This window comes from Barbus barbus (genome assembly GCF_936440315.1).
Source record: "Barbus barbus genome assembly, chromosome: 15".
In the NCBI taxonomy this organism is placed as follows: Eukaryota; Metazoa; Chordata; class Actinopteri; order Cypriniformes; family Cyprinidae; genus Barbus; species Barbus barbus.
Window position 1 is genome coordinate 24770013 of NC_136743.1, and position 23212 is coordinate 24793224.

A 23212-nucleotide genomic window follows, 5' to 3' on the forward strand; every position below is an offset into this window, starting at 1 on the left:
AATTGGAGGAAGGGGGGAAATTAATTATTCTAGTGTTTTTTAACAGAAGATATTCAGTGACCTTGTGTAAAACTGAGTAGATCATGTCTCTTATTATTTTACATAGTATATTATCACGAAGTTAATGTGTTTTTATCAAAATAGTTTGACATTTGCCTACGCGTACCTTCTGGAGTCACCCGCGCTTGAAATGGTTCTGGCCATCAGCTTCCTCAATTATAAAAATGACTGAAGTAGTTTGATACAGTGTCAAAGGCATTTGATTTGTAACAATACGTATGCAGACCTAAAAGAAAAAACCTTTGAGAATAAACATGAGAAAATAAACGTCTATAAACATAGCTACTTTCAGTAATAATTAAAAACATGCTGATCAGTGATATTAGTTGTACAGCAAAGGGTTTTATTTGTACTTTGTCACAGAATATATTCAAAAGATTCCCACTTATTTAAAGCCACAGGGTACACTGGGTGGTTGGCCATTTTTAGAGTGAGTTTTTATTTCAGAGGCAATTTGTTAATAAATAAATAAATACATGAATAAGTATAATAAAAAATATTTAGAATTTAAGTTTGAATGCAATTATTATATACTATATATGGTCCATATACAAATATGCATTAGGCAGTGGTGACACGAATGAAGCCATCCGTGGCATGTAATAGGTTAACAAATGCAAACTACACAATCACTACTTCATCGTCTCACTCCTGCTGATCTATAAACCCTGTCTAGAGCACTCAAATATAGGAGTAATTAAGTTACAAAACCAGTATTAAGTGACATTTAGTATTACCTAGTATGCTGAAGTCCACCGGTGAGAGATCGGCTCCCTCTGTAGAGTATGTGTTGATGAGAGCACTGTCACCGGCATAAGCAGTGGGGACTTTAGTTAACAGCCAGAACATCTACACTGAGAGCTGCTGGTGACAAGGTGGGGCTGGATGGGGGAGGCTGAATAGTGAAAGTGGGAAGATGAGGTCTTAAAGAGACAGTAGATGTCACTGTCCGTTCAGTTGGTCAGTGTCACAACTAAGAATGTGTTAAACAGAACAATAAGGACTGTCCTGTGCATTTAATTATTTACCATTTGTTCATATTATTTGTTCATATTATGAGGGATCCCTACGTAATAAACTTTTATTCAACTGGAAAGCTTTTCCATGTAGTGCATTGTCAACACATTCATTTCAAGTGCTTCACTGAATCGCTTGCTGTTAATTATGTTTATATTCACAGACAAATTTGTATTGAATTTGCTGACTGAAACATGCCCACTAGCTTGATTTCACACATCCTGCTGCACTAGATGAACATCATATTTGCATTTAAGTATCGCATTTGATATTAGTTAGAAAACTGCTCAAATATCACAAAAGCAAATCAGCCTTGACAGTCAAAATTCAAATTAAGGGCTGAGAATAAGGTACTGACAGCACTGAAGGAAGTATTTTGAGTCACTATATATCTGAGGATGATATGACAGGTCATGAAACATGAACCTGCTAAGTCATCCACCTCACATCCTCGCTGTTCCCTAAAATCACAAAGAAATTCATAAGCTAATTTAAGCCATTCTCCTTTTCAACCACACAGCTTTATTTTCAGAGCCAAGTTGATGTAAGGTGTCTAAAATTTCAACTTGTGGAAAAAAAATCTTGGATAACCCATATAAAATCTAATGCTTACAGTATTTAAGGCCATCCAATGTTATGTCTTAATTTGTGTATAATGTAATATAATGGGTTAAAGGTTACATTTGAACCACTGCATTACTTCAGACAGAAGGAAAGCAGTGTTCAGTATGTGCCTGTTGGGGGTGCTCCGGTAACACCATTTCTAAATCATTTAAAGGTCAGGGATCACCATGTGCCCTTAATTTTAAAATGAAAAAAGAGACATAATCATATTTCAGATCTTCTAAAATACAGCTTTAATAAATTGGTTATAAATGCATCTTGATTATATTACATGTTAATGTAGGAGAGATTGAAAGAGACATGCATACATGACTGTTCATTCCATAAAATAATCTATTTTACAAATAAATAAATACATTTCCTTCTACTATTCTACAATTTTGGTCAATAATTATAGTCATAGTTTCATAACAGCTCTGGTCATAGCAAAATTAGTGTGATTTACTACAAGACATGTCATCAATGCCCGCATACTGTGCTCATACATGGCATATGATTTGAAATATTATCATATATAGTATGTTTGTGTTGGAATTTTGGTCAGTCAAAAAAAATTATTTTAATAGTAGTTACATTCACTTTAAAGTTAAAATATGGGACCATAAAGAGAGGGAAATCTGTTACATGCAGTCATCAGATTTCCCAAATCGTTTGTAATATTTAAATTGAAGGTGCATCTACTGAAGCAACTTTATCTGTCTTTGCCCAAAATTATTAAGATTATTAATGCTACTTATGTCTTTAAACACTGTGTCTCATTCAGTGCCCTTCAATTATATCAGCTAACTCCTGTTACACTGACTTTACTAATAATGCATAGTGGCAAAATTATAAAGACACCAAAGATTTTTTGGTAATTTTAGCCAAAACAAAACAAACAAACAAAAAACAGCAATGCTAGTTTGCATAGTTATGTCTTCAAACAAAATATGTAGCCTATTAGTATATAAAGGAGCTGAAATCATAACTGTGCTAGCACATGGCTTCTTTGCCATAAACCGTCATATCTCTATAGGCTAAAGCGATTTCAGTCACATGAAATGTACTTCAAACTTACCAGGACAAATAAATGAAAGTGTTTTTCATAGATTTGTGAATGTATTTAGTCCTTTTAAGCATTTGGGCTAACAGTCTTACATAAACTCACTTTCAACACGATACTGTTTTTGCTGTGACCTTTCATGCAGAGCCTTTTAAGTTGCTCCCCACTGAGCCCTGATCCAGAATGCCCTGGAGCACACGGCATTAAAAGGGGCTTGCTGGAAGACAGATGGCCCAAGGAACACGCCCTGCTCGCACACCTGGGCACAGATCACCCTGAAACGGTGAGGTGTCCTAAAGTGAAATTCAGCTAGCATTATTCCTCACACTGCACTTGGCCCCACTGGGTTTAATAGAAGATTAACTGACTTTATATATGGCTACACTTTTATCAGCTAAACAACAGTGCCACCTTATGGTGAGACATAAATTACCATTGTAAAATTAACATTTAAAAAAAAAGTTGAACAAATATGTTCTTCAGAACTGGCCATAATAAATAGCTAGGATTTAGAGAGGATTAATATTCAGTTCTAATACACAAACTAAAAAAAAATCCTCCTATATTCCCCAACGAGGTTTGGTTCATTTTTCTCAAGTATACAAAGTTTTTAGATAACCTTAAAAATATTACAGTAAAATATAACTAACATCAAGAAAAAAGTGCTTTTGCCCTCACTCTCTTTGACATTTATTCCTCTACTTTCAAACCCATCACTTACCTATTCTGTTTGTGCTCTATGCAATATAAACACCCTCTTCAGTGGCCTCTGAAGAAGGCAAAGGCTGCCCAAAAATACAACTAAATTAGCTGTGCATACTCTGCATATCAAATTGACATCCCATATTCATTTGAGCCTAACTTTGTGCCTACTGTGCGTGAATGATAGATATCACAGGTCCAAGTTTAATCACATGTCCATGTTGAAGGCTCTCATTAGGAGGTCCAGATCTCCCACGCTGGCTGCCTGGAAAAGTTCTGGTTGGTTCATGAGGGAGAGGGCAATCCGCAGAGCTGCCCAGATGTTGCCGGACATGACCTGATGACTCCTGCTCTTTCTTTGCTGGTGCAGAGCTGTCAGGAAGTTGGTCACTGCCTCCCTGTAAGAGAAAAGAGAGGTCAAACATTCAATTCAATTCAATTCAATATTGCTTTATTGGCATGACTGTAAAAAATACAACATTGCCAAAGCTTGAAATATATATAGAGAAATATATGGCACATCCACACATCTGTCCCTCTCCTAGTATTATCTTTATTTGTTCCTCTTCAATCATGGCTGTAAAGTTCTTTATGATGTTTGTGAATTTGTTTATGTATATGTCTCTGATTGATTTAAATTGGTAACAGTGAAGTAGGAAGTGTGTCTCTGTCTCGATCTCTTCTGTCTCACAGTGAACACACACTCTTTGCTCTGGGTAACCAGTCTTTCTGTGTCTGCCGGTCTCAATGGCTAGTCTGTGCTCACTGAGCCTGTACTTGGTCAGGATCTGTCTCTGCTTTGTGTCTTTGACACTCTGGAGATATTCTTCTAATTCATATTTTAATTTTATAGTTCGACAGAGTTGTAATTTACTTTGTGTTTTGATTTCTTGATCCCAATGTTCCAGATATATATTTTTAGATTGTTTGATAATTTGATTTATTTTGATGTTTGGGTGAGAAGCAGTGCTGGTCTGAGACTGGTTAGTGTTAGTAGAGTTAGTCAGGTTAGTAAGTCTCAGAACCAGATGACTGAGTGGACTCTTTTCAGGGTTCAGTTCTTGGGTTTGTAGTGCTTTAAAATGTAGCGATTCTGTGGGACTTGATTTTAGATGCATCCAGAATTTGAGCAATCTTTTTTGTATATTTATAATCAATGGGAAACGGCCTAATTCTGCCCTACATGCATTATTGGGTGTTCTCCTTTGTCATTTTAGAATAATTTTGCAGAATTCTGTGTGTAGGGCTTCTGTTGGATGTCTATCCCATCTAGTGTAGCTCTGATCACTGAGTGGACCCCAAACCTCACTTCCATACAGCGCTATGGGCTGAATTACACTATCAAAGATTTTACACCAAATTGGAAGCGGTATTTCAATATTTTGGAATTTTTTCTTGATTGAGTATAGAGCTCTTCGAGCTTTATCTTTGAGAGCATTCACTGCCATACTGAAACTCCCCGATGCAGTGATGATCAGGCCGAGGTAAGTGTACTGCATCGTGTGTTCTAGGGCGGTGCTGCCTAGACTGAACTGGTATCTGTGTTCCTGACATTGGGCTTTTTTTGAAAGACCATAATGTTTTTTTTTTTTAGGTTTACTGCCAGGGCCCAGTTCTGGCAGTAGTTCTCCAGCAGGTCTAGGTGTTGCTGTAGTCCCTGTGGGGTGGATGACAGCAGCACTAGATCATCTGCGTACAGCAAAAGCTTGATATTTTTGTCTTGCAGAGTGAGTCCAGGGGCTGTAGACTGTTCCAACTGCACCGCTAATTCATTAATGTAAATGTTGAACAGTGTTGGACTCAGGCTACAGCCCTGCCGTACTCCTCTCTTCTGGTTGAAGAATTTTGTATGTTTGTTGCACATTTCGTATTGCACATTTGTTTCTTGAATACATTGATTTAATAATGTCATAAACTTTACCCCCTACACCACTTTGTAAAAGTTTGTAATATAATCCGTCGTGCCAAATTGAATCAAATGCTTTTTTTAAATCGACACTGCATGCAAATATTTTTCCGTGTTTAGTCTGTTTTACGTGTTTATTGATTAGGGTGTGTTGGGTGTAAATGTGTTCAGTAGTTCTATAATTAGGAAGAAAGCCAATCTGACTAGGGCTCAGGACACTGTGTTCTTTAAGGAAGTTTACTATTCTATTGTTTAAAATACTGCTAAATAACTTCCCCAGATTACTGCTCACACAAATGCCACTGAAATTATTAGGGTCCAATTTGTCTCCACTCTTGTGAATAGGGGTAATAAGTCCTTGGCTCCAGATGTCAGGAAAACAGCCTGAACTATGCACAAGATTGAATAATTTGAGCACAGCTGTCTGAAGCTCCGGTGTGCTGTTTTTCAGCATTTCACCTAAAATGTTGCCAGGGCCACAAGATTTTTTACATTTTTGGCTTTTGAGTTTTTTCATCAATTCTTCATGTGTAATTGGGAAGTCGAAAGGGTTTTGATTATTTTTAATTATGTTTTCATAAGTTTGTAGACTTTGTTTGATCTGATCAGAATTGTTAATGAGTTGTTTTGGAGGGATTTCTTTATATACATTTTCAAAATGTTTTGTCCAAATGTTTCCATCTTGTATTGGCAAGTCTTGTGGTTTTGTTGTGCTCAGATTATTCCACATATTCCAGAATTTATTATGATTTATTAAATGTTCTATTTCTTGTAAACTTTTGGTCAGATGGTGTTTCTTTTTTGCTCTGATAGTGTCTTTGTATTGTTTTAATTTTGAACAGTATTCAGTTCTTATGTCAGCGTTGTTTGGTTCTTTATGTTTCATGTCTTCCTAGTTGTTTTCTTAATGTTTTGCAGTCTGAGTCAAACCATTTTTCATCTTTTGATGTATTTTTACTATTTTTTTTTTTCTTTTCTTTTTCAACTCAGTTTTGCAAGCTGCTTTTTTATATATGTAACATTCATTCATGGCCTGGCTTCGCAAACAAAGATTTAGGAAGGACAACCACGTCTTCTACAGACACGCTGGTGACTGTGGACTGTACGCCGCCAGGAGTCACGATCAGTTGCTTTCATTTCCCACTGACGGTGATCAATGCAGCAAGCAGTAAGGGACTTCTTCAAGGAGTCTTTGTACCGCTTTCGTGGTGCCCCGATGTTGCGGTGACCAGAGGACAATTCCCCATACAGCACGATCTTAGGTAGGCGGTATTTCTCCATCCTGGAGACGTGCCCTGCCCAGCGAAGTTGTACCTTGAGGACCATGGCCTCGATACTAATGACCTCTGCTGTCTCGAGAACTTTAGTGTTGGCAACAAAGTCACTTCAACGATTGTTGAGGATTGTGCAGAGGCAGCGCTGATAGAAACGCTCGAGGAGTCTCAGGTGATGACGGTACATGACCCAGGACTCAGCGCCATACAAGAGAGTGGTCAGCACAACAGCTTTGTATACACTGACCTTCATGTCTTTTTTGAGGTTGTTATTGTTCCAGAGACGTCCGTATAGCTTGCTGAATGCACTGTTTGCCTTGGCCAGCCTGTTATCAACTTATTTATCAATATTGGCGTCAGACGAGTTCACGCACCCCAAGTAGCTGAAATGGTGGACAACCTTTAGTTCTGTTTGTTCAATGGAAATGCTTGGTGGATGGTACTCTTTTTGTGGTGCTGGCTGGTGCAGAACTTCCGTCTTCTTCAAGCTGACTTCGAGGCCAAAGATCTGAGCAGTTTTTGCAAAACAGGACGTGATTCGCTGCATAGCTGCCTCTTTATGAGCAAGGAGGGCGGCATCGTCAGCAAACAGCAGCTCCCGGATCAGTAGCTCCATGGTCTTTGTGTGGGCCTGCAGACGCCATCAGCGTTGTCAAGGTCCTCTGTGGTCTGCTGGAGCATCATGCTGAACAAAATGATGAACAGTGTGGGTGCAAGAACACAGCCCTGTTTCACACCATTTGCAATAGGGAAGGGCTGCGAGAGGTTATTGCTATATCTGACTTGTCCAAGCTGGCCTTCATGAAGCTGGACGATCATGGTGAGGAACTTTGGTGGGCAGCCTAGCTTTTCCAGAATTTTCCAAAGTCCCTGTCTGCTCATGGTATCGAATGCTTTTGTCAGATCCACGAAGGTGACGTACAGCGCTTTGTTTTGTTACCGACACTTCTCCTGAATCTGCCTCAGGACAAACACCATGTCTGTCGTTCCCCGGTTGGCTCTGAAGCCACACTGTATCTCTGGAAGGTGAGCTTCTGCTATCGCGGGTACCAGTCGATTCAGCAGTACCCTTGCGAGGATTTTGCCGGCGACGGATATGTTGTGTATTGAAGTATTAACACAAGACCGGAGTAATTCCTTCGAAGCTCGTTTTATTGTTTAACACATGTCCAACTTGTCTTTAGAACATATCACCTCTCCTTCTACTCCCCAAGCAGCACTTCAACACTTCAGCATTCCACTGCCACCTTGTGGTTAACTATGAACACCACATTTCCCCTCTTACTTGAAAGATTCTTCATATCACAGATTAGTATTCAGAACAAAGGTCCTCTTTTAAGGTAACAAAATTATATAGATTACTGTGTACTTGTTAATAACTAAAACAACTTGTAACAACCTTGTAACTGACATTGTTTACTTATTCTAATGCACAGTTTTAAGTATTTAAGCAATTATAACTGTTCACAAGCTCACAACATAACCAAAACAAAGATGCATGTTTTCTTTTCTTTTTTTCTTTTTCATGCATGTACAATTTCACTTCACTTCACTGTAAGTCATATTCCTTCAACCACGCTGGCATTCTACGCACTCTACTACTCTTCCTAAGATTAGATGTCACTGGTGGCTGAAAGTTCTCCTTCTGAGTGGTAACAGGAGCTGTAAAGCGAGCTAATTTCGACACATTCCATTTCTTTTTGTCACTCAGAACAAAAGTACTCTTTCCGATTTGTTGCTCAATGTTCAGTGGTGGTGAGAACTGAGAAAAACCCTTCCTCACATGCCCAGGTTGTTTCACTCTCACCTGGTCTCCTGGTTTGAAAGTGTGGTACTTTGCACCACGTCTTTTGTCCGTGTACTCCTTACTCTTGAGCTGTTTGCTACTCACAGTCTCTTTCACTCGAGCACATTTGTCACTTTTGGGGCCAACAGGAAAGACATTCAGCTTTGTACGCATTTTGCGATGATGAAGAAGCTCAGAAGGTGAAACGTCTGTAGTACTGTGAGGGGTAGCTCTGTAGCTTTGCAAGAACTCAGTCACTGCATGTTTCCATGGTTTCCCCATCTGTTCCGCAGAGAGGATGCATTCTTTCAGGACTCTGTTCCACCTCTCCACAGCCCCATTGCATTGTGGAAAATAGACAGTACTACGCATGTGACTTATTCCTCTCTCCTTTAAGAATGCTGCAAACACACTGGAGAGGAATTGAGGCCCGTTATCAGTCACAACACACTGTGGATTTCCCTCTCTACTGAAAACTGATTGGAGAAATGATATGACCACCTCAGCAGTGACATTATGAGAAAACGCCACCTCAGGCCACTTACTATGGTAATCCACCAGACAAATGGCAAAACGACAGTCAGAAGGTCCTCTCTCAAAAGGTCCAACGATATCGATCGCTAGTTTCTGCCATGGTTCAGATGGCAGGCTGACAGGCTGAAGAGGAGCCGGTGCTGTTTTAGCCGATTTGTCATTCAGTTGGCAGGTTAAGCTGGAAGAAACAGCCGACTGCACTTGAGCATCCATCTGAGGCCACCAGAACAATTCACGCAGTCTCCGTTTCGTTTGGACAATTCCTTGGTGTGTCTCATGTGCTAGGCTTATCGTCTTAGAGCGCAACGTAGAAGGAACAAGAACACGATGTTCACCTCTCCTCACTAGCACACCATCCACACACAGTTCATCACGAATGCGAAAGAAGGGCACCAGAACAGGATCCAGGTCACAGCATTTTTTCGGCCAGCCCTGCCCGATTCGCAAGCGCAGCTGGTTTAACTCTGGACAAGCTTCCGAAGCAGCCATGAAATCCTCAACAGACAATGTAGGCAGTCCAGTAACGAAAGCAACCATCTCTGGTTCCACAGCAGCACTATCATTTCCTGTCGGTAATGGCAGCCTGGATAGACAATCTGCAGCACAATTAAGACGTCCTGGTCGGTAAATGATGTCATATGTGTAGCAAAGCAAGCGTGCCGACCACCGGGCGACCCGCATACCGGCCCGACCAATGCCTTTGGTTGCCAATAGTGTAGTGAGCGCACAATGATCAGTTCTGAGCTTAAAGTGTCGACCCCACAAATACGGCCGCCACTTTTCTACGGCCCAGACACAAGCCAACGCCTCCTTCTCGACCGTAGAATATTTCCTTTCGGCAGCAGTAAGGGTTCTAGAAGCAAACGCTACTGTTCTCTCAACCCGGTCTGGGTGTATTTGTGTCAAAACCCCCCCCAGTCCATAGTCAGAAGCGTCAGTCGACACTATAGTGGGAAGGGAAGGGTCAAACAACGCAAGCACTTGACTTCCAGAAAGCAGTTCTTTCAGCTCTTTGAAGCTGTGTTCAGCAGCAACAGTCCATTCAAACTGAGAAGTTGACGCATCTCTAAGTAGCGCACGCAACGGCTCAGCAACAGAAGCGAAGTTCGGCAAGAATTTGCTGTACCATGAAATCAGTCCCAGAAATTAGCGTAAGGAAGCAACATCGTGCGGCGCAGGAGCCTCAATGATCGCAGACTTGTGTTCCTCATCTGGGAAAATTCCTTGTTTGGAAACGACATGTCCAAGGAATTTTAAGGATGACTGGCTGAACGTACACTTGTCCCAGTTCAGTTGTAGTCCTGCGTCGGACAAGCGCTGCATGACTGAGCGCAGCGTCGCATCGTGACTTTCCTGGGTGGCACCGTACACTATAATATCATCCAGGTAGTTCCTCACCCCACGTATGCCTTTCAGGACAGTTTCCATCATCTTTTGAAACGCAGATGGCGCGGAAGCAAGGCCATACGGAACCCGGCAGTACCTGAAGAGACCATCATGCGTAATAAACGCGGTGATGTCCCGGCACTCCTCGTGTAATGTAAGCTGATGGTAAGCAGCCGCTAAGTCAATTGTAGTGAACACTGATGTGCCTCTTAGTTCACTCAAAAGTTCGTCCATATGCGGCAGAGGATGGCTGTCGACAATCAGGGCCTTATTAGGCTCACGCAGATCAACACAGAGACGTATTTTACCTCCTTTCTTCGTGGTGACAACAATAGGCGAAATCCATGGGGAAGAATCGATTTTCTCAATTATGCCATTTTGCAGTAATGAGTCCAGTTCTGCAGAAACAGCTTGTCGAACGGAGAATGGAAGACGACGAAGCTTCTGTCGAACTGGAGTAGCATCAGGTTTGACTGTAGGCTTATGAACAAAGCCTCTCACGCACCCCACAGAAGTATCTGGAGCAGGAATAGTTTCACCAACGACTGCATGTAGTTCGTCAGGTGCAGTAACAGAATCAAAGTGAAAAGAACAGTTCAAGGCTCGAATTAGGTCCATGCCCATCAAAGCAGAGCCACCTTTCACAACGTAAAAACAAGCGGTGGTTACCTTTTCATTCAGTGAAACGTCCGCATGTAAACATCCTAGTACGGGAATATCTTCTTTCAAGTACGTAACCAGTTTCACTTTAGGAGCAGTAAGTGAACAATCCGAAAAGTGTCGTTTGTACACAGCCATAGGCAGGATTGACACTGAAGAGCCCGTGTCCACGACTAATTCAGTCTCAATAGAAGCACCATTTGCCGTTGTAACATGAACATTGCATAAGAGTTTGTCTGGAGAGGTATTTAAAGTATCAGTCAAAAGAACAACCACATCCGGGACCACTTCCCGAACGTCCTTAGAAGAACGGCAAACTTTAGAGAAATGTCCGGTCTTACCACAAGTACGGCATTTGGCTCGAGCAGCTGGGCAAGCGGCAGCATTAGCGAGGTGATTTGTAGCTCCGCAACGGTAACACGCGCGCCGTGTAGTATCAGCCACATATTTTGCTCCGTTAGAATGTGCATCACGCTTCTTCCGATGAAAGGGTTTAGAAGCTACGGCCTGGACTGCACTTTGTGCCGTGAGCATGGTCGAATTAGAGAGCGCCTGTTCCACCTGACATGCAATAATAATAGCGGTGTCAAGTGTCAGTGATGGTTCCAGCAGGAGTCTGTCTCGCACTGCTGGGGCATACGATCGTTCGACCAGCTGATCGCGCAGCATTTCACTTTCCATGTCACCATAAGCACATGATGAAGATAATTCCCGCAAAGCAGACAGGAACTGTGAAATGGTCTCATCAGCACGTTGAGAACGCTGGCGGAAGTGATGTCGAGCGACCACAACATTCACCTTTGGAACAAAATGATTCTCCAACGCTGTCATTGCCTCTGCAAATGTAGTTCCAGCATTAGGAAACGTGTAAAACAGCCTCTGGCCTTCAGTCCCCAAGCTGTGTAGTAGAATAGCACGTTTCCTGGCATCAGGCCATGAGTCCCCTGTAGCATCAATAGCAAGCAAGTAGTTTTCGAACATTTTTCGCCAGGTAGCAAAAGGAATTGCAGGCTCTCCACTGCATGGCAGAAAAGATGCAGGCGTAGGCACGGAAACCATCGTCGCCAATTTGTTGTGTATTGAAGTATTAACACAAGACCGGAGTAATTCCTTCGAAGCTCGTTTTATTGTTTAACACATGTCCAACTTGTCTTTAGAACATATCACCTCTCCTTCTACTCCCCAAGCAGCACTTCAACACTTCAGCATTCCACTGCCACCTTGTGGTTAACTATGAACACCACAGGATAGAAGTGTTATGCCACGATAATTGGAACAGTCCGACTTCTCCCCTTTGTTCTTATACAGAGTGATAATGACTGCATCACGGAGGTCTTGAGGGGGTTTTCCCTGCTCCCAGCAGCAGATGAAGAATTCATGGAGTTTGGTGTGCAGTGCTGGGCCTCCGTTCTTCCATACCTCAGGAGGAATGGTATCAACTCCTGCAGCTTTTCCACTCTTCAGCTGTTAAATGGCTTCCTCAGTCTCTTGTAGTGTTGGTGCAACATCCAGTTCGGTTTTCACTGGTTGTTGTAGGATGCGATCAATCGCTGATTCTTGGACTGAGCGACTAGCATTAAAGAGGGTGTAGAAGTGTTCAGACCAGCGGTTCAGAATAGAGTCCTTTTCGGTGAGCAGTTCTTTTCCGTCTGCACAGGGGGATCAGGATTTGGTACGAGGGACCATATACCGCTTTTAGAGCTTCGTAGAAACCCCTGTAGTCACCAGTGTCAGCGCAAAGCTGAGTTCTTGCTGCGAGGTTGGTCCACCACTCGTTCTAAATCTCTTGAAGCTTATGCTGGAGGGTCCTGCATTCCAGGCGGAAGGCTGCTTTTTTATGCGGGCGGGATGGTTGGGCCAGTTGAGCCTTGTGTGCTGATCTCTTCTTTGACAGCAGTTCCTGAACTTCTAGATTGCTCTCAATGAACCAAAGGTGGGAAAGGACTCAAACTCGCATGTTGGAACATCAGAACCATGATAGACTCAGCTGACAGCACTCGACCTGAGCGACTATCTGTTTTAACACTACAACCGCCAGAGGTCGTTGTATACCTAAAAGCGCCAGCAGGTAAATTTTACCCACACACATGCCAACTGTTTTTATATGGCTAAAGAACATATTATTTCACTGTATTATGCCACTGTCTTCACAAAGAAGTATCTAGAGTCACGAAATGATTATGTCTAGTCGTCAACTATATTTTTATCCTGTTGTTTTATGTTCAAGACTTTTTAATGCAGCCTACACTAATGGTCAGTGAGCTAAAAAAAAAAAAAAGCCTGCAGTGACAACGAAAATTAGAAGGTAGTAAGTATTAGGGTGTTGTAATATTATAATACAATGTCACTAATCAATATATTAGGATAACCCATGTTATTTAAATTACTAAAATAGCCAATAGACAATAATGAGAAATAATAATTCACCACACTGTATAGGATGATGCTGACAAATTCAAGCGCACAGCTTCACCTAGGCCCAATTAGCCATTTGTGTAGTTATATCATTTATAACTTGAGTAAGATAACAACACCAATAAACTTCGGGTAATCAAAAAATAAAAAAAATCTATTGATTACATCATAGATCGGATTTGTTATTTTTTTTTCTTCAATAAACAGCCAGACTAGAATAAATAGCAACACAGTAGCGAACAATAAACGAAAAAAATATGTCAAGACAAAAATTAAATAATAAAACCAAAGTTTGACCAATTATGAGTAACCTTAAACATGTAAATATAATGTCTGGATCACTGTCAAATGAGCCATCAGATGCTAAGACGACCCAGGATGCATAACTTACCATCAGACTCTCAATCACTAATGGCATTTAGTGTTTCTAATACCTACCTTCCATAAATCAGCCTCTTTTAGTCATTTTGACTTATGAAACTGATAACCGCTAAATCGGTGAGTGAAAGGTGTTGCCTAGAAATGTACAATGTTAAAACATAAGCGGCAAGAAAATGACAGCGCGAAAATACATGCATTATATAGCATGTAAATTTGACCCGCACGGCGCTTATAGGTATAAATGCTCCGTTTTTTGATCTGGTTAAATCTAGATAATGTTTTAACAACATTGGATTGAAAATTAAATAATTTTAGTAAAAGTCAATGAATGGGAGAATTGAATGTTTTGTTGAAAATCTGTTATGTACATTTGAAAAACAGCCACAGGTAAAATGTACCCTGTGGCGGTTCTAGTGTTAATTACACAAAGTTGCTAGGCTGGATGTTGATATCGCCGCACTCAGCGAAATCCGCTTTTCAGAGAAAGGAAGTCTAAGGGAGCATGGCGCAGGTTACACCCTCTATTGGTCAGGCAAACCTGCGACAGAGAGACATCTTTCAGGTGTTGGCTTCATGATCAGGGACTCCATTGCTACCAAGCTTGCAAGCTTGCCAGCTGGCCACTCTGACCGTACCATCACAATGCGTCTACCACTCCGTGACCAGCAACACGCCACACTGTTCAGTGTGTATGCACCAACTCTCCAGGCAGATCCTGCAGACAAAGAAAAGTTTTATTCCGATCTACGCAGCCTTCTTCAAGACGTCCCAGCCGATGACAAGATTGTCATCCTTGGCGACTTCAACGCCAGAGTGGGCAGAGACTCAGAAACCTGGAAAGGCGTACTTGGAAGGCATGGTGTGGGCAGCTGCAACAATAACGGACGCTTGTTACTCGAATTCCACACTGAACAGCGGCGTTCCATTACCAACACCATCTTCCAGCAGAAAGATAGTCTGACAACAACCTGGATGCACCTCCGGTCAAAACACTGTCATCTCATAGACTACATCCTAGTGCGCCAGCGTGACATAAAAGATGTCTTCCACATCAGGGTAATGCCAAGCGCCGAGTGTCACACAGACCACCGCCTTGTCCACTGTAAAATTACATTCCACTTTAAGCCCAAACCAAGGAAAGGTGGCGCTCCAAGGAAGAAGCTCAAGGTCTGCAGCCTTCAGTCTGCTGCAGTTTTCCAGGAGAGCCTACGGTCTAGGCTAGAGGAACCCATCTGCCTAGCCGACTCGCCTCCGGCCCCAGAAGTGCTGTGGGACCGTATCAAAACTGTTGTCCTGCAAGTGTAGCGTGTAACACGTGTCAGGTCTGATGTGTCACACTTGTATAGGGATCAATATGGGCCAACTGATCAGAAGGTAAGGAGCGGCTACTGGAGAGAGGGAAGCAACACAGCGGGTAGGTGAAAACCAAGAGTTTTGTTTACTGGTTAGAATCTTGCATTCATTGAAGAATTTCTTAATTGCAATTTGTCTGGAGTATGTACATCTCAATACTGTCATTTAACAACATACAATGTATGACAATGCTTATAATCAACTCTCCTTTTGAAATTTTAGGAAGTTGGACTCATCAACTCAAACAAATCAACTCAATTGAGAGCAGTTGTCATATACTTTGTACAAAAAATGAAATAATAAAATAAAACTTATTGGAAAACTCAACAGACTCTGTTTGTTTATAACCAAAAAAAACTGAAGGAAACAATAAACAAAACAAAACAAAATATTACAACTCAATTCAAATCACTCTTTCCCTTCACAATATAGCACAGTCTTTCAGCCAAATGAATCAAATATACAAGATTCACTGGATTGATTTAGTTAATGTCAGTTCAGAATCAAATGACTCGGATCAAAAGATTCGTTGACTCTTTAGAATCGTTCAGTTCAGAATCAATGTCTCTCCGTTCAAAACTCAAGGAAAAATATGCAAAAACAAAGTCTCAGTCCTTTTTGTCAAAAAACAAAAAAGGAAAAGATTTCTCATACCAGTTTCGACGAACTCAAGATCAAAGTTCAACAATCAAATTGTCTCCAAGTGGGTGGCTCGCCTTTTACATACGCTCATATGCGTCTCACGTGTCCAGGATGATGATCGTAATTTCTCAAAAGAAACACAGAAGAGAAGGAGAAAAAAAACCCAGCCTTGCAAAACACAAGGCAGAACAATAATTAATCTTCCATCCAAACACTTTCATAAACAAATATCATGTATACACTTCAAACAACATATTAACTCAATAACTCAACACTTATACATGACATTGTCACTCTTCATTGACTCGTTTGCATCTTCACATGTGGTTAGCTTTAGCCCAATGTGCAAATTAGCACTAGCTCACAGACTATGCATAAGCGGCCTATATAAACACTAATATTACATTACTGATTTGCCACTGAGTCTTCAACAGTTTTCTTGTAAAATACCAAGTCAATATAAAAAAAACTCACCAAGGCAAGAATTTCACAACTTATTCAATAAGAAGATAATTTGCGGTGCTTTGGTGCTCCGTGTATCTACATCGGCCTTTATTCTCGATTCTCTGCCTCGTCGTCTTCTCACTTCGACATCAGCTCTTCTAAGTTCACTCAGAAATGTAATCTTTTGATTGCATTCAAGTTTCTTTTTCTCAATATCTATTTTTTTTGATGCGGAGTATCTGAAAATCACTCAGTGTGCATATGCTTCGTCTGACTCGCTCGCTCTCTCTCTGCCTCGGAAAGCGGCAGTGTCGCCGGTGCATTCTCAGTGCGCTGCTACCATTGGCTCGTTGGAGTGTCAATCAATGCAGCACGATCAAGGATTGGACGAAACACTTTCTCTTCTAAAGCACTCGTTTTTTCTCTCTTATTCTCGTTTTCTTAATTTTTACATAACTTCAACTCTTTTACTGGTAGCCTGGATCACCCGGGTTACACAAGCATCTGAAGATACCCTTGGATTCACCATGAAGCAAAACATGGATATGTAAATGTAACATGCTAACATCAATTTTTTTTTTTTTCAGCCTTCTGCTTTAATCTACTTATATCCACACTAAGGAGACAAACAGTTCTTTCCCATCAACCCTTGCTCAGTGGTTCGGTTCATTACCGATGTGCCCCTAGGTTGATACAGCTGATGCCAAGATTGTATCTTGAACGGATGAAGCCTGGCTGGAGCTCCAGAGCTCTGGTGTAGGCCTCCACTGCCTCCTCACTGCGGTCCCCATTTGCCAGCGTGGCCCCGAGCCGATTCCACAGCAGATAGTCCTACGAAAACACAGAATTGGTAGAGTAAAGGATAATTGAGGACAGGGGTTTATGGAAAGTTTCAGAGGTAAACAAACGTTTAAAAAATTGAATAAAAAAATTATATATTATATTATACTATAATATAAAGTTTATTATAATATAATAAACTTTATTTCTATAGCACCTTTCATACAAAGTATTCATACAATGCAGCTCAAAGTATTTTTCAAAAGCATTACTTCACATAAAACAAGAAAAATAACATAATATCACATAAGATTGAAAATGCTTCAAAAATTATTTGCTAATTAAAAGCTGAAGCAAAGAGGAAAATCCTCCTGTGTTTAGTTCCTGTTTCCTTGGTTGTCATGGTTTCTCTTTTTCTTTTCTTTTTTTTTACTAATTATGTTCCTCACCTGTGTCTAGTTTAGTTTCTCATTATCCTGTGCATTTACACTGCTGAAGTCCCTTTCTCAGGATACTGTATTTTTTAAATAATTTTGTCAAATCCAAATAATCTTTACAGATCTTTATTGGAAAGCCTGAAACTACTATAGGGAGACCAGAAGGACCGCTGATTGTCTATGCAACATCAAACCCCGTGTAAGCATGTGTCCCCTGAGACGTGTTCAAAAACTTGCAAATGCCTTCATATAAAAATGTGGCAACATCTCAAAGCAATAACTGGCAAATCTGGTGCAGTCCATGAGGATGAGATGCACTGTAGTATGTAAAGCAGCTGGTGGCAAAACAAGATACTACCTGTTAGGGTTAGAGTTGCTGTTTTGATATTGAAAATATTTCTGTTTAAATTTATAACAATCCTGCCCCCCCCCCCCCCCCCCCCCAATGTCTTGTATGCATGAACTACTAAATCAATGTGCATAACAGATAGCTGTAATCATTTTTTAACAAGCTTAAAATGCCTACAGTGTTTTCGACAGTCCCGTGAAACTAATAGATCTGTAGCTTTTAAAATAGTGATGAATAGGAGCTTCTGGCTCACCTCAGGTCGGACAGAAAGTGCAGCATTAAAGGCATCGACAGCTTTGTCAAACTCTGAGCTGAGGTTGAAGAGCACACCAAGGCCTGTCTGGAGATCAGGGTCCACTCCTTCAGCGTTCTGCTGCACTGCTTCCTGATAGAGCTCCAACACCTCCACCAGCTGAGAGCTGCATACACACACATAACACCATCAGCAAAACACTGAACAAAAGTGAAAACTAGGCTGGGTGATATGAGGATATATATTGTGTATAATATAAATTGTCAATCAATATTGATTTTGCTATATAGTTTCTATCATGGTATCTCTGCAGGCATGACTACTTAAAGTTATCGACATTTCAGAGCAACAGAAACAAGAATGAGAAAATGAAGAGTGCGACTTGCTTAAAAGAGAAATCAATTTGGCAATTGCACACTGTCTGACAAGTGGGTTTCCTAAATGGGCAAATGAACACATTAACATGTCAAAATGGCAAGTATTCACACAAACACAGCTGGTTATGTTATATGGTTAAGTGAACCTAAACACATGGAAGAAATGTTTATCAATATATTGTATCCATGCATTAAGTCTTAAAGTGACAGCAGCCTAATATACTGTACCTGCTGCTGTCTGTGCCATTACTGTTAATCAAACAACAAAAAGGGAGAAAATCACTCATTGCGCTAGACTGAATAATTTTCATAGCTTTAATAAGGATAAAAAATGAATTCATACAATGCCAACTATACAGTGATTTATTGATTATTAAATTTCTGTAGTATATCGCACTTGAATACTACTGCTTGACATACCCAACTGTGAAATTTAACCATCTAAAAAATTTTGTTAAAATGAATGAATAGTTATATAAGACTTTGGTCATATCACCTTCTCCTAATTTTAACTTACAATCTTTAAGTTAGTAGTTTTATCCACTATGCCACACTACTCCCACCTTTATTAAAACTCAAAAAAGCAAACCACATACAGTCATGGCCACAAAAATATCTGCACCCTTGCAATTCTGTCAGAAAATGCAACACTTCTCTCAGAAAATTGTTAGAAATTGCAAATGTTTTGGTATTCACGCGCTTATTGTTTTTGTTTGTACTGCAACAACACACAAAAAAAAAACAGAAAAGAAAAGTCAAACTTGATAACATTTCACACAGAACTCAAAAATTGACTGGACAAAATGATTGACACCGTGTCAAAATTGTAAGAAATAATTGCTCTTCAAGCATGTGATGCTCCTGTAATTTGTATTTAGATCCAGAGATCTGTTCCTGTGTCCACTGTGCTCAATATCATCAAGCGGTTTACAGCCCATGGCATTGTAGCTAACCTCTCTGGATGTGGAATTACAACGAAGGATTGTTCGAATGGTGGATAAAGAACCCGGATTAACTTCCAAACAAATTCAAGCTGATCTGCAGACACGGGGTACAACAGTGTCAGCTTGCACTGTCCGTCGCCATCTGAATGAAAAGGGACGCTATGGTAGGAGACCCAGGAGGAAACCACTGCTGACACAAAGGCATAAAAAGACTGGAGTTTGCCAAAACTTATGTGACAAAACTACAATCCTTCTGGGAAAATGTACTGTGGACAGATGAGACAAAAGTAGATCTTTTTGGTAAAGGACATCATGGCACTGTTTACAGAAAAAGTAATGAGGCCTTCAAAGGAAAGAACCGTCTCTACAGTCAAACATGGTGGCGGTTCAAAGATATTTTGGGGTTGCTTTGCTGCTTCTGGCACTGGATGCCTTGACTGTGTGAACGGTATCATGACATCTGATGATTACCAAAGAATTTTGGGGCACAATGTTGTGGCCAGTGTCAGAAAGCTGCGTCTCCACCAGAGGTCATGGGTCTTCCAGCAGGACAATGACCCAAAACACACTTCAAAAAGCACTCAGAAATGATTACAAACAAAGCGCTGGAGAGTTCTGAAATGGCCAGCAATGAGTCCAGATCTGAATCCCATAGAACACCTGTGGAGAGATCTCAAAACTGCAGTTGGGAGAAGGCATCCTTCAAATCTGAATGACCTGAAGCAGTTTGCAAAAGAAGAGTGGTCCAAAATTCCAGGAGAGAGGTGTAAGAAACTCATTCATGGTTACAGGAAGCAATTGATATCGGTTATTTTTTCCACATGGGGTGCTACCAAATATTAAGTTAAGTGTGCCAATAATTTTGTCCAGTGCATTTTTTGGGTTCTGTGTGGAATTGTATCAGATTTGACAGTTTTTTTGTGTTGTTCCAATGCAAACAAAAAAAAATAAACGTGAGTACCAAAACATTTGCAACTGCAACAATTTTCTGAGAGAAGGGTTGCATTTTCTGACAGAATTGCAAGGGTGTTGATATTTTTGGCCATGACTGTACATATGCTTTATATATGCAGTATGTGGACTTTAATTCATGTGAGTGAATGTGAATCATACCATCCGAGAGTGGAGATGGGGCATATGGAGGACCCTCTGCGGCGAGGCAATGGGGAACCATCTAGAGGGCTGCGGTCCTGGAGTAGATGTCTGTATCTGGGGTTGTATCTGATCCAGCGGTGGAGAGCCTCACAGGCTTCCGGCTGCTGTCCTGTGTTGGTCAAGCTCACTGCCAGGGCCATCAGGGCCTTCAGATTGTTTGGGTGCAGTTCCAAACATCTATTTGAACAAAGACAGACAGACAGAACATGGCAAATTAAAGTGAGTTGCTGAGTTTGAGGTGGGACTACAGTATCTGTTTGTCCAAAAAAAAGCAAAAAAGTGTTCAGAAAACAATAACTGATTTTGCATTTCGATTTGTAAGTAAAGTAAAGTAAAGTAAAGTAAAGTCGTGACGTATTGTCAAGTATGGTGACCCATACTCGAAATTGGTGCTCTGCGTTTAACCCATCCAAGTGCACACACACAGCAGTGAGTAGTGAACAAATCCACACACACACACACACACACCGTGAACACACACCCGGAGCAGTGGGCAGCCATGCTGCAGCGCCCGGGGAGCAATTGGGGGTTCGGTGCCTTGCTCAAGGGCACCTCAGTCGTGGTATTGAGGGTGGAGAGAGCGCTGGACATTCCCTCCCCCCACCTACAATCCCTGCCGGCCGGGGGCTCGAACTCGCAACCTTTCGATTACGAGTCCGACTCTCTAACCATTAGGCCACGACTTCCCCAGGGGAAGGGGGAAAGGGACGTTCTCTGCATTTAACCCATCCAGGTACACCTGGAGCAGCGGGCTGCCATCAATGCGGCGCCCGGGGAGCAGTTGAGGGGTTCGGTGCCTTGCTCAAGGGTCTCACCTCAGTCGCGGTTGCCGGACCTGAGACTCAAACCCACGACCTTCGGGTTACAAGTCCAACTCTCTATCCATTAGGCCACGACTGCCCCCATTGTTACCACTAATTGTGCAAAAGCTCTTTTCATGTAACATGTTTGCAAATATAAGACTTTTGGCTCTGCATAAATAAACAAAACCCTCATTATTGTCTACTCACCTCTGAAGACAAACAATGGCTGCCTGCTCATTCTCATTCTCTGCTTGTGTGGTACCCAAAACCTGCCAAGCCTTTGTAGAGGGAAAAAATGCACACTTGGTTGAAACAAACGTCACAAAATTATTAGAGCAAAACATAAAAAGACATGAACATATATAGGCTTGAAGGTAATTGAAAAACAGTGTTTAATTAGTGGGGCTGCCGGTTTTCTAAAACATATTGTTGTTCCCTCTCTTTATGTGCTTGGCCAGTGCATTTAATGGCACGTCACTCTGGGGCGTTGGCAGTGGACTTTAATGTGTTTTTTATTGAAGTTAAACAGGATCATATTCATAAGCCATCCCAGAGGTTTACGCCATCTGTCTGGCATCGTCTTGGCTCATAAAGCATGGGAAATTTCATTAAATATTTGATGGTGCTGACTGGGCAATAATGAGATATAGCAGGGGATGTGAAGAAGAAAATGGTTTTGCGCTGGCAATCACATATGCTTGCTTTGGGCACTGAAAATATTAAGTCAGTTACTAATCTGTTTTTTGTTTGTGAGGTGATAAAACATTCTGAATAAACTGAGTTGAAAACAGGACATGATTCTAGTGGGCTGCCTTGATGTCTTACAGCAGCATTCAGAGATGGAACCACAAAAGGAACGGATTTAGAATGCTTTAAATATAAAATTCATAAACTTTTGGTCACCCCAATCCTCTATATCAGGGTTCCTCAAATCTTTCCCTGGAGGGCCAATCTGCTGCAGAGTTTAGCTCCAACCCTGATCAAACTCAGCTACCTGTGATTTTCTAATGATCTCGAAGACTCTGATTAGCATGCTCAGGTGTGTTTGATTAGGGTTAGAGCTAAACTCTGCAGGAGGGGGCCTGATTTGAGGATGCCTGATCTATATATATTACTATTCAAATGATTGGAATCGGTCATGTTTTTGAAAGAACTCTTTTGCTCACTAGCTGCAATTGTTTAATAAAAAATACAGTAATACTTATATTGTATAGCATTGTATAACAGGGCAGGAGGTCCGGGCAGGTCTTGACTACATTATAGTTTATTATCCTTATCCTATCTTATACTATGGGGCCGTTGAATGCTTGAATCTGATTGGCTGACGAACATTCTAAGGTGTGCAATTATTTTCAGGTTATATTTTAAGGTTATAACTGTTATATTTCCTATATAGGTTTATGTATATGCTTTATTTTTTTAAGATTAACACTTTTTTTCTAAGGCATTGTTAGATCCAGTGTTTCCTGTCATAGCTATGCAAAGATTTGATTTCAAATACAATATTACAGATATTAAATTATTTCTTGTCTGAATTTGTGGTGGCTGTGCTTCAAACGGGACATCGTATGCCCATTTTCCACAAGGTGGTATGATTCATTAGGGCAGTGGTTCTCAAGCCGTGGCCTGTCACGAATCCAAATGCGGCCCACCATGCTGAATGTTACAGGCTATGTGCTGAACACAATTAAAAAATAACTTTCAGTTTTACAATTCATTTTAGTTTTTACATTAATTTAAAAATGTACTAAACAAATACAATCTACAATGTTTTTGTTATGTAAAATAATTTTGTTTTTCATATATTATTTTCAGACATGAGCAGATCTATGTACTCAAGTAATTAATGTTACACATTTAACGAACACTTACAAGCGCGCACTTTGGC

At 40.9% G+C, this 23212-nt stretch overlaps 1 protein-coding gene across 1 annotated transcript in view; it reads right to left on the reverse strand.

The window, feature by feature from the left end:
• Positions 1-1914: 1914 nt before the first annotated feature.
• The window catches only part of LOC306881590 (PEX5-related protein-like), a gene marked incomplete at its 5' end in the record, with an annotated part of 57910 nt that continues 36612 nt past the window's right edge, over positions 1915-23212 (reverse strand). Inside the window, 5 exons of the mRNA XM_079435767.1 lie at positions 1915-3843; positions 16900-17057; positions 18046-18211; positions 20480-20698; positions 21532-21602. Of these exons, the coding sequence (XP_079291893.1) occupies positions 3654-3843; positions 16900-17057; positions 18046-18211; positions 20480-20698; positions 21532-21602 (804 nt within the window). The 3' untranslated portion in view covers positions 1915-3653. The remainder of the gene's footprint in view (positions 3844-16899; positions 17058-18045; positions 18212-20479; positions 20699-21531; positions 21603-23212) is intronic.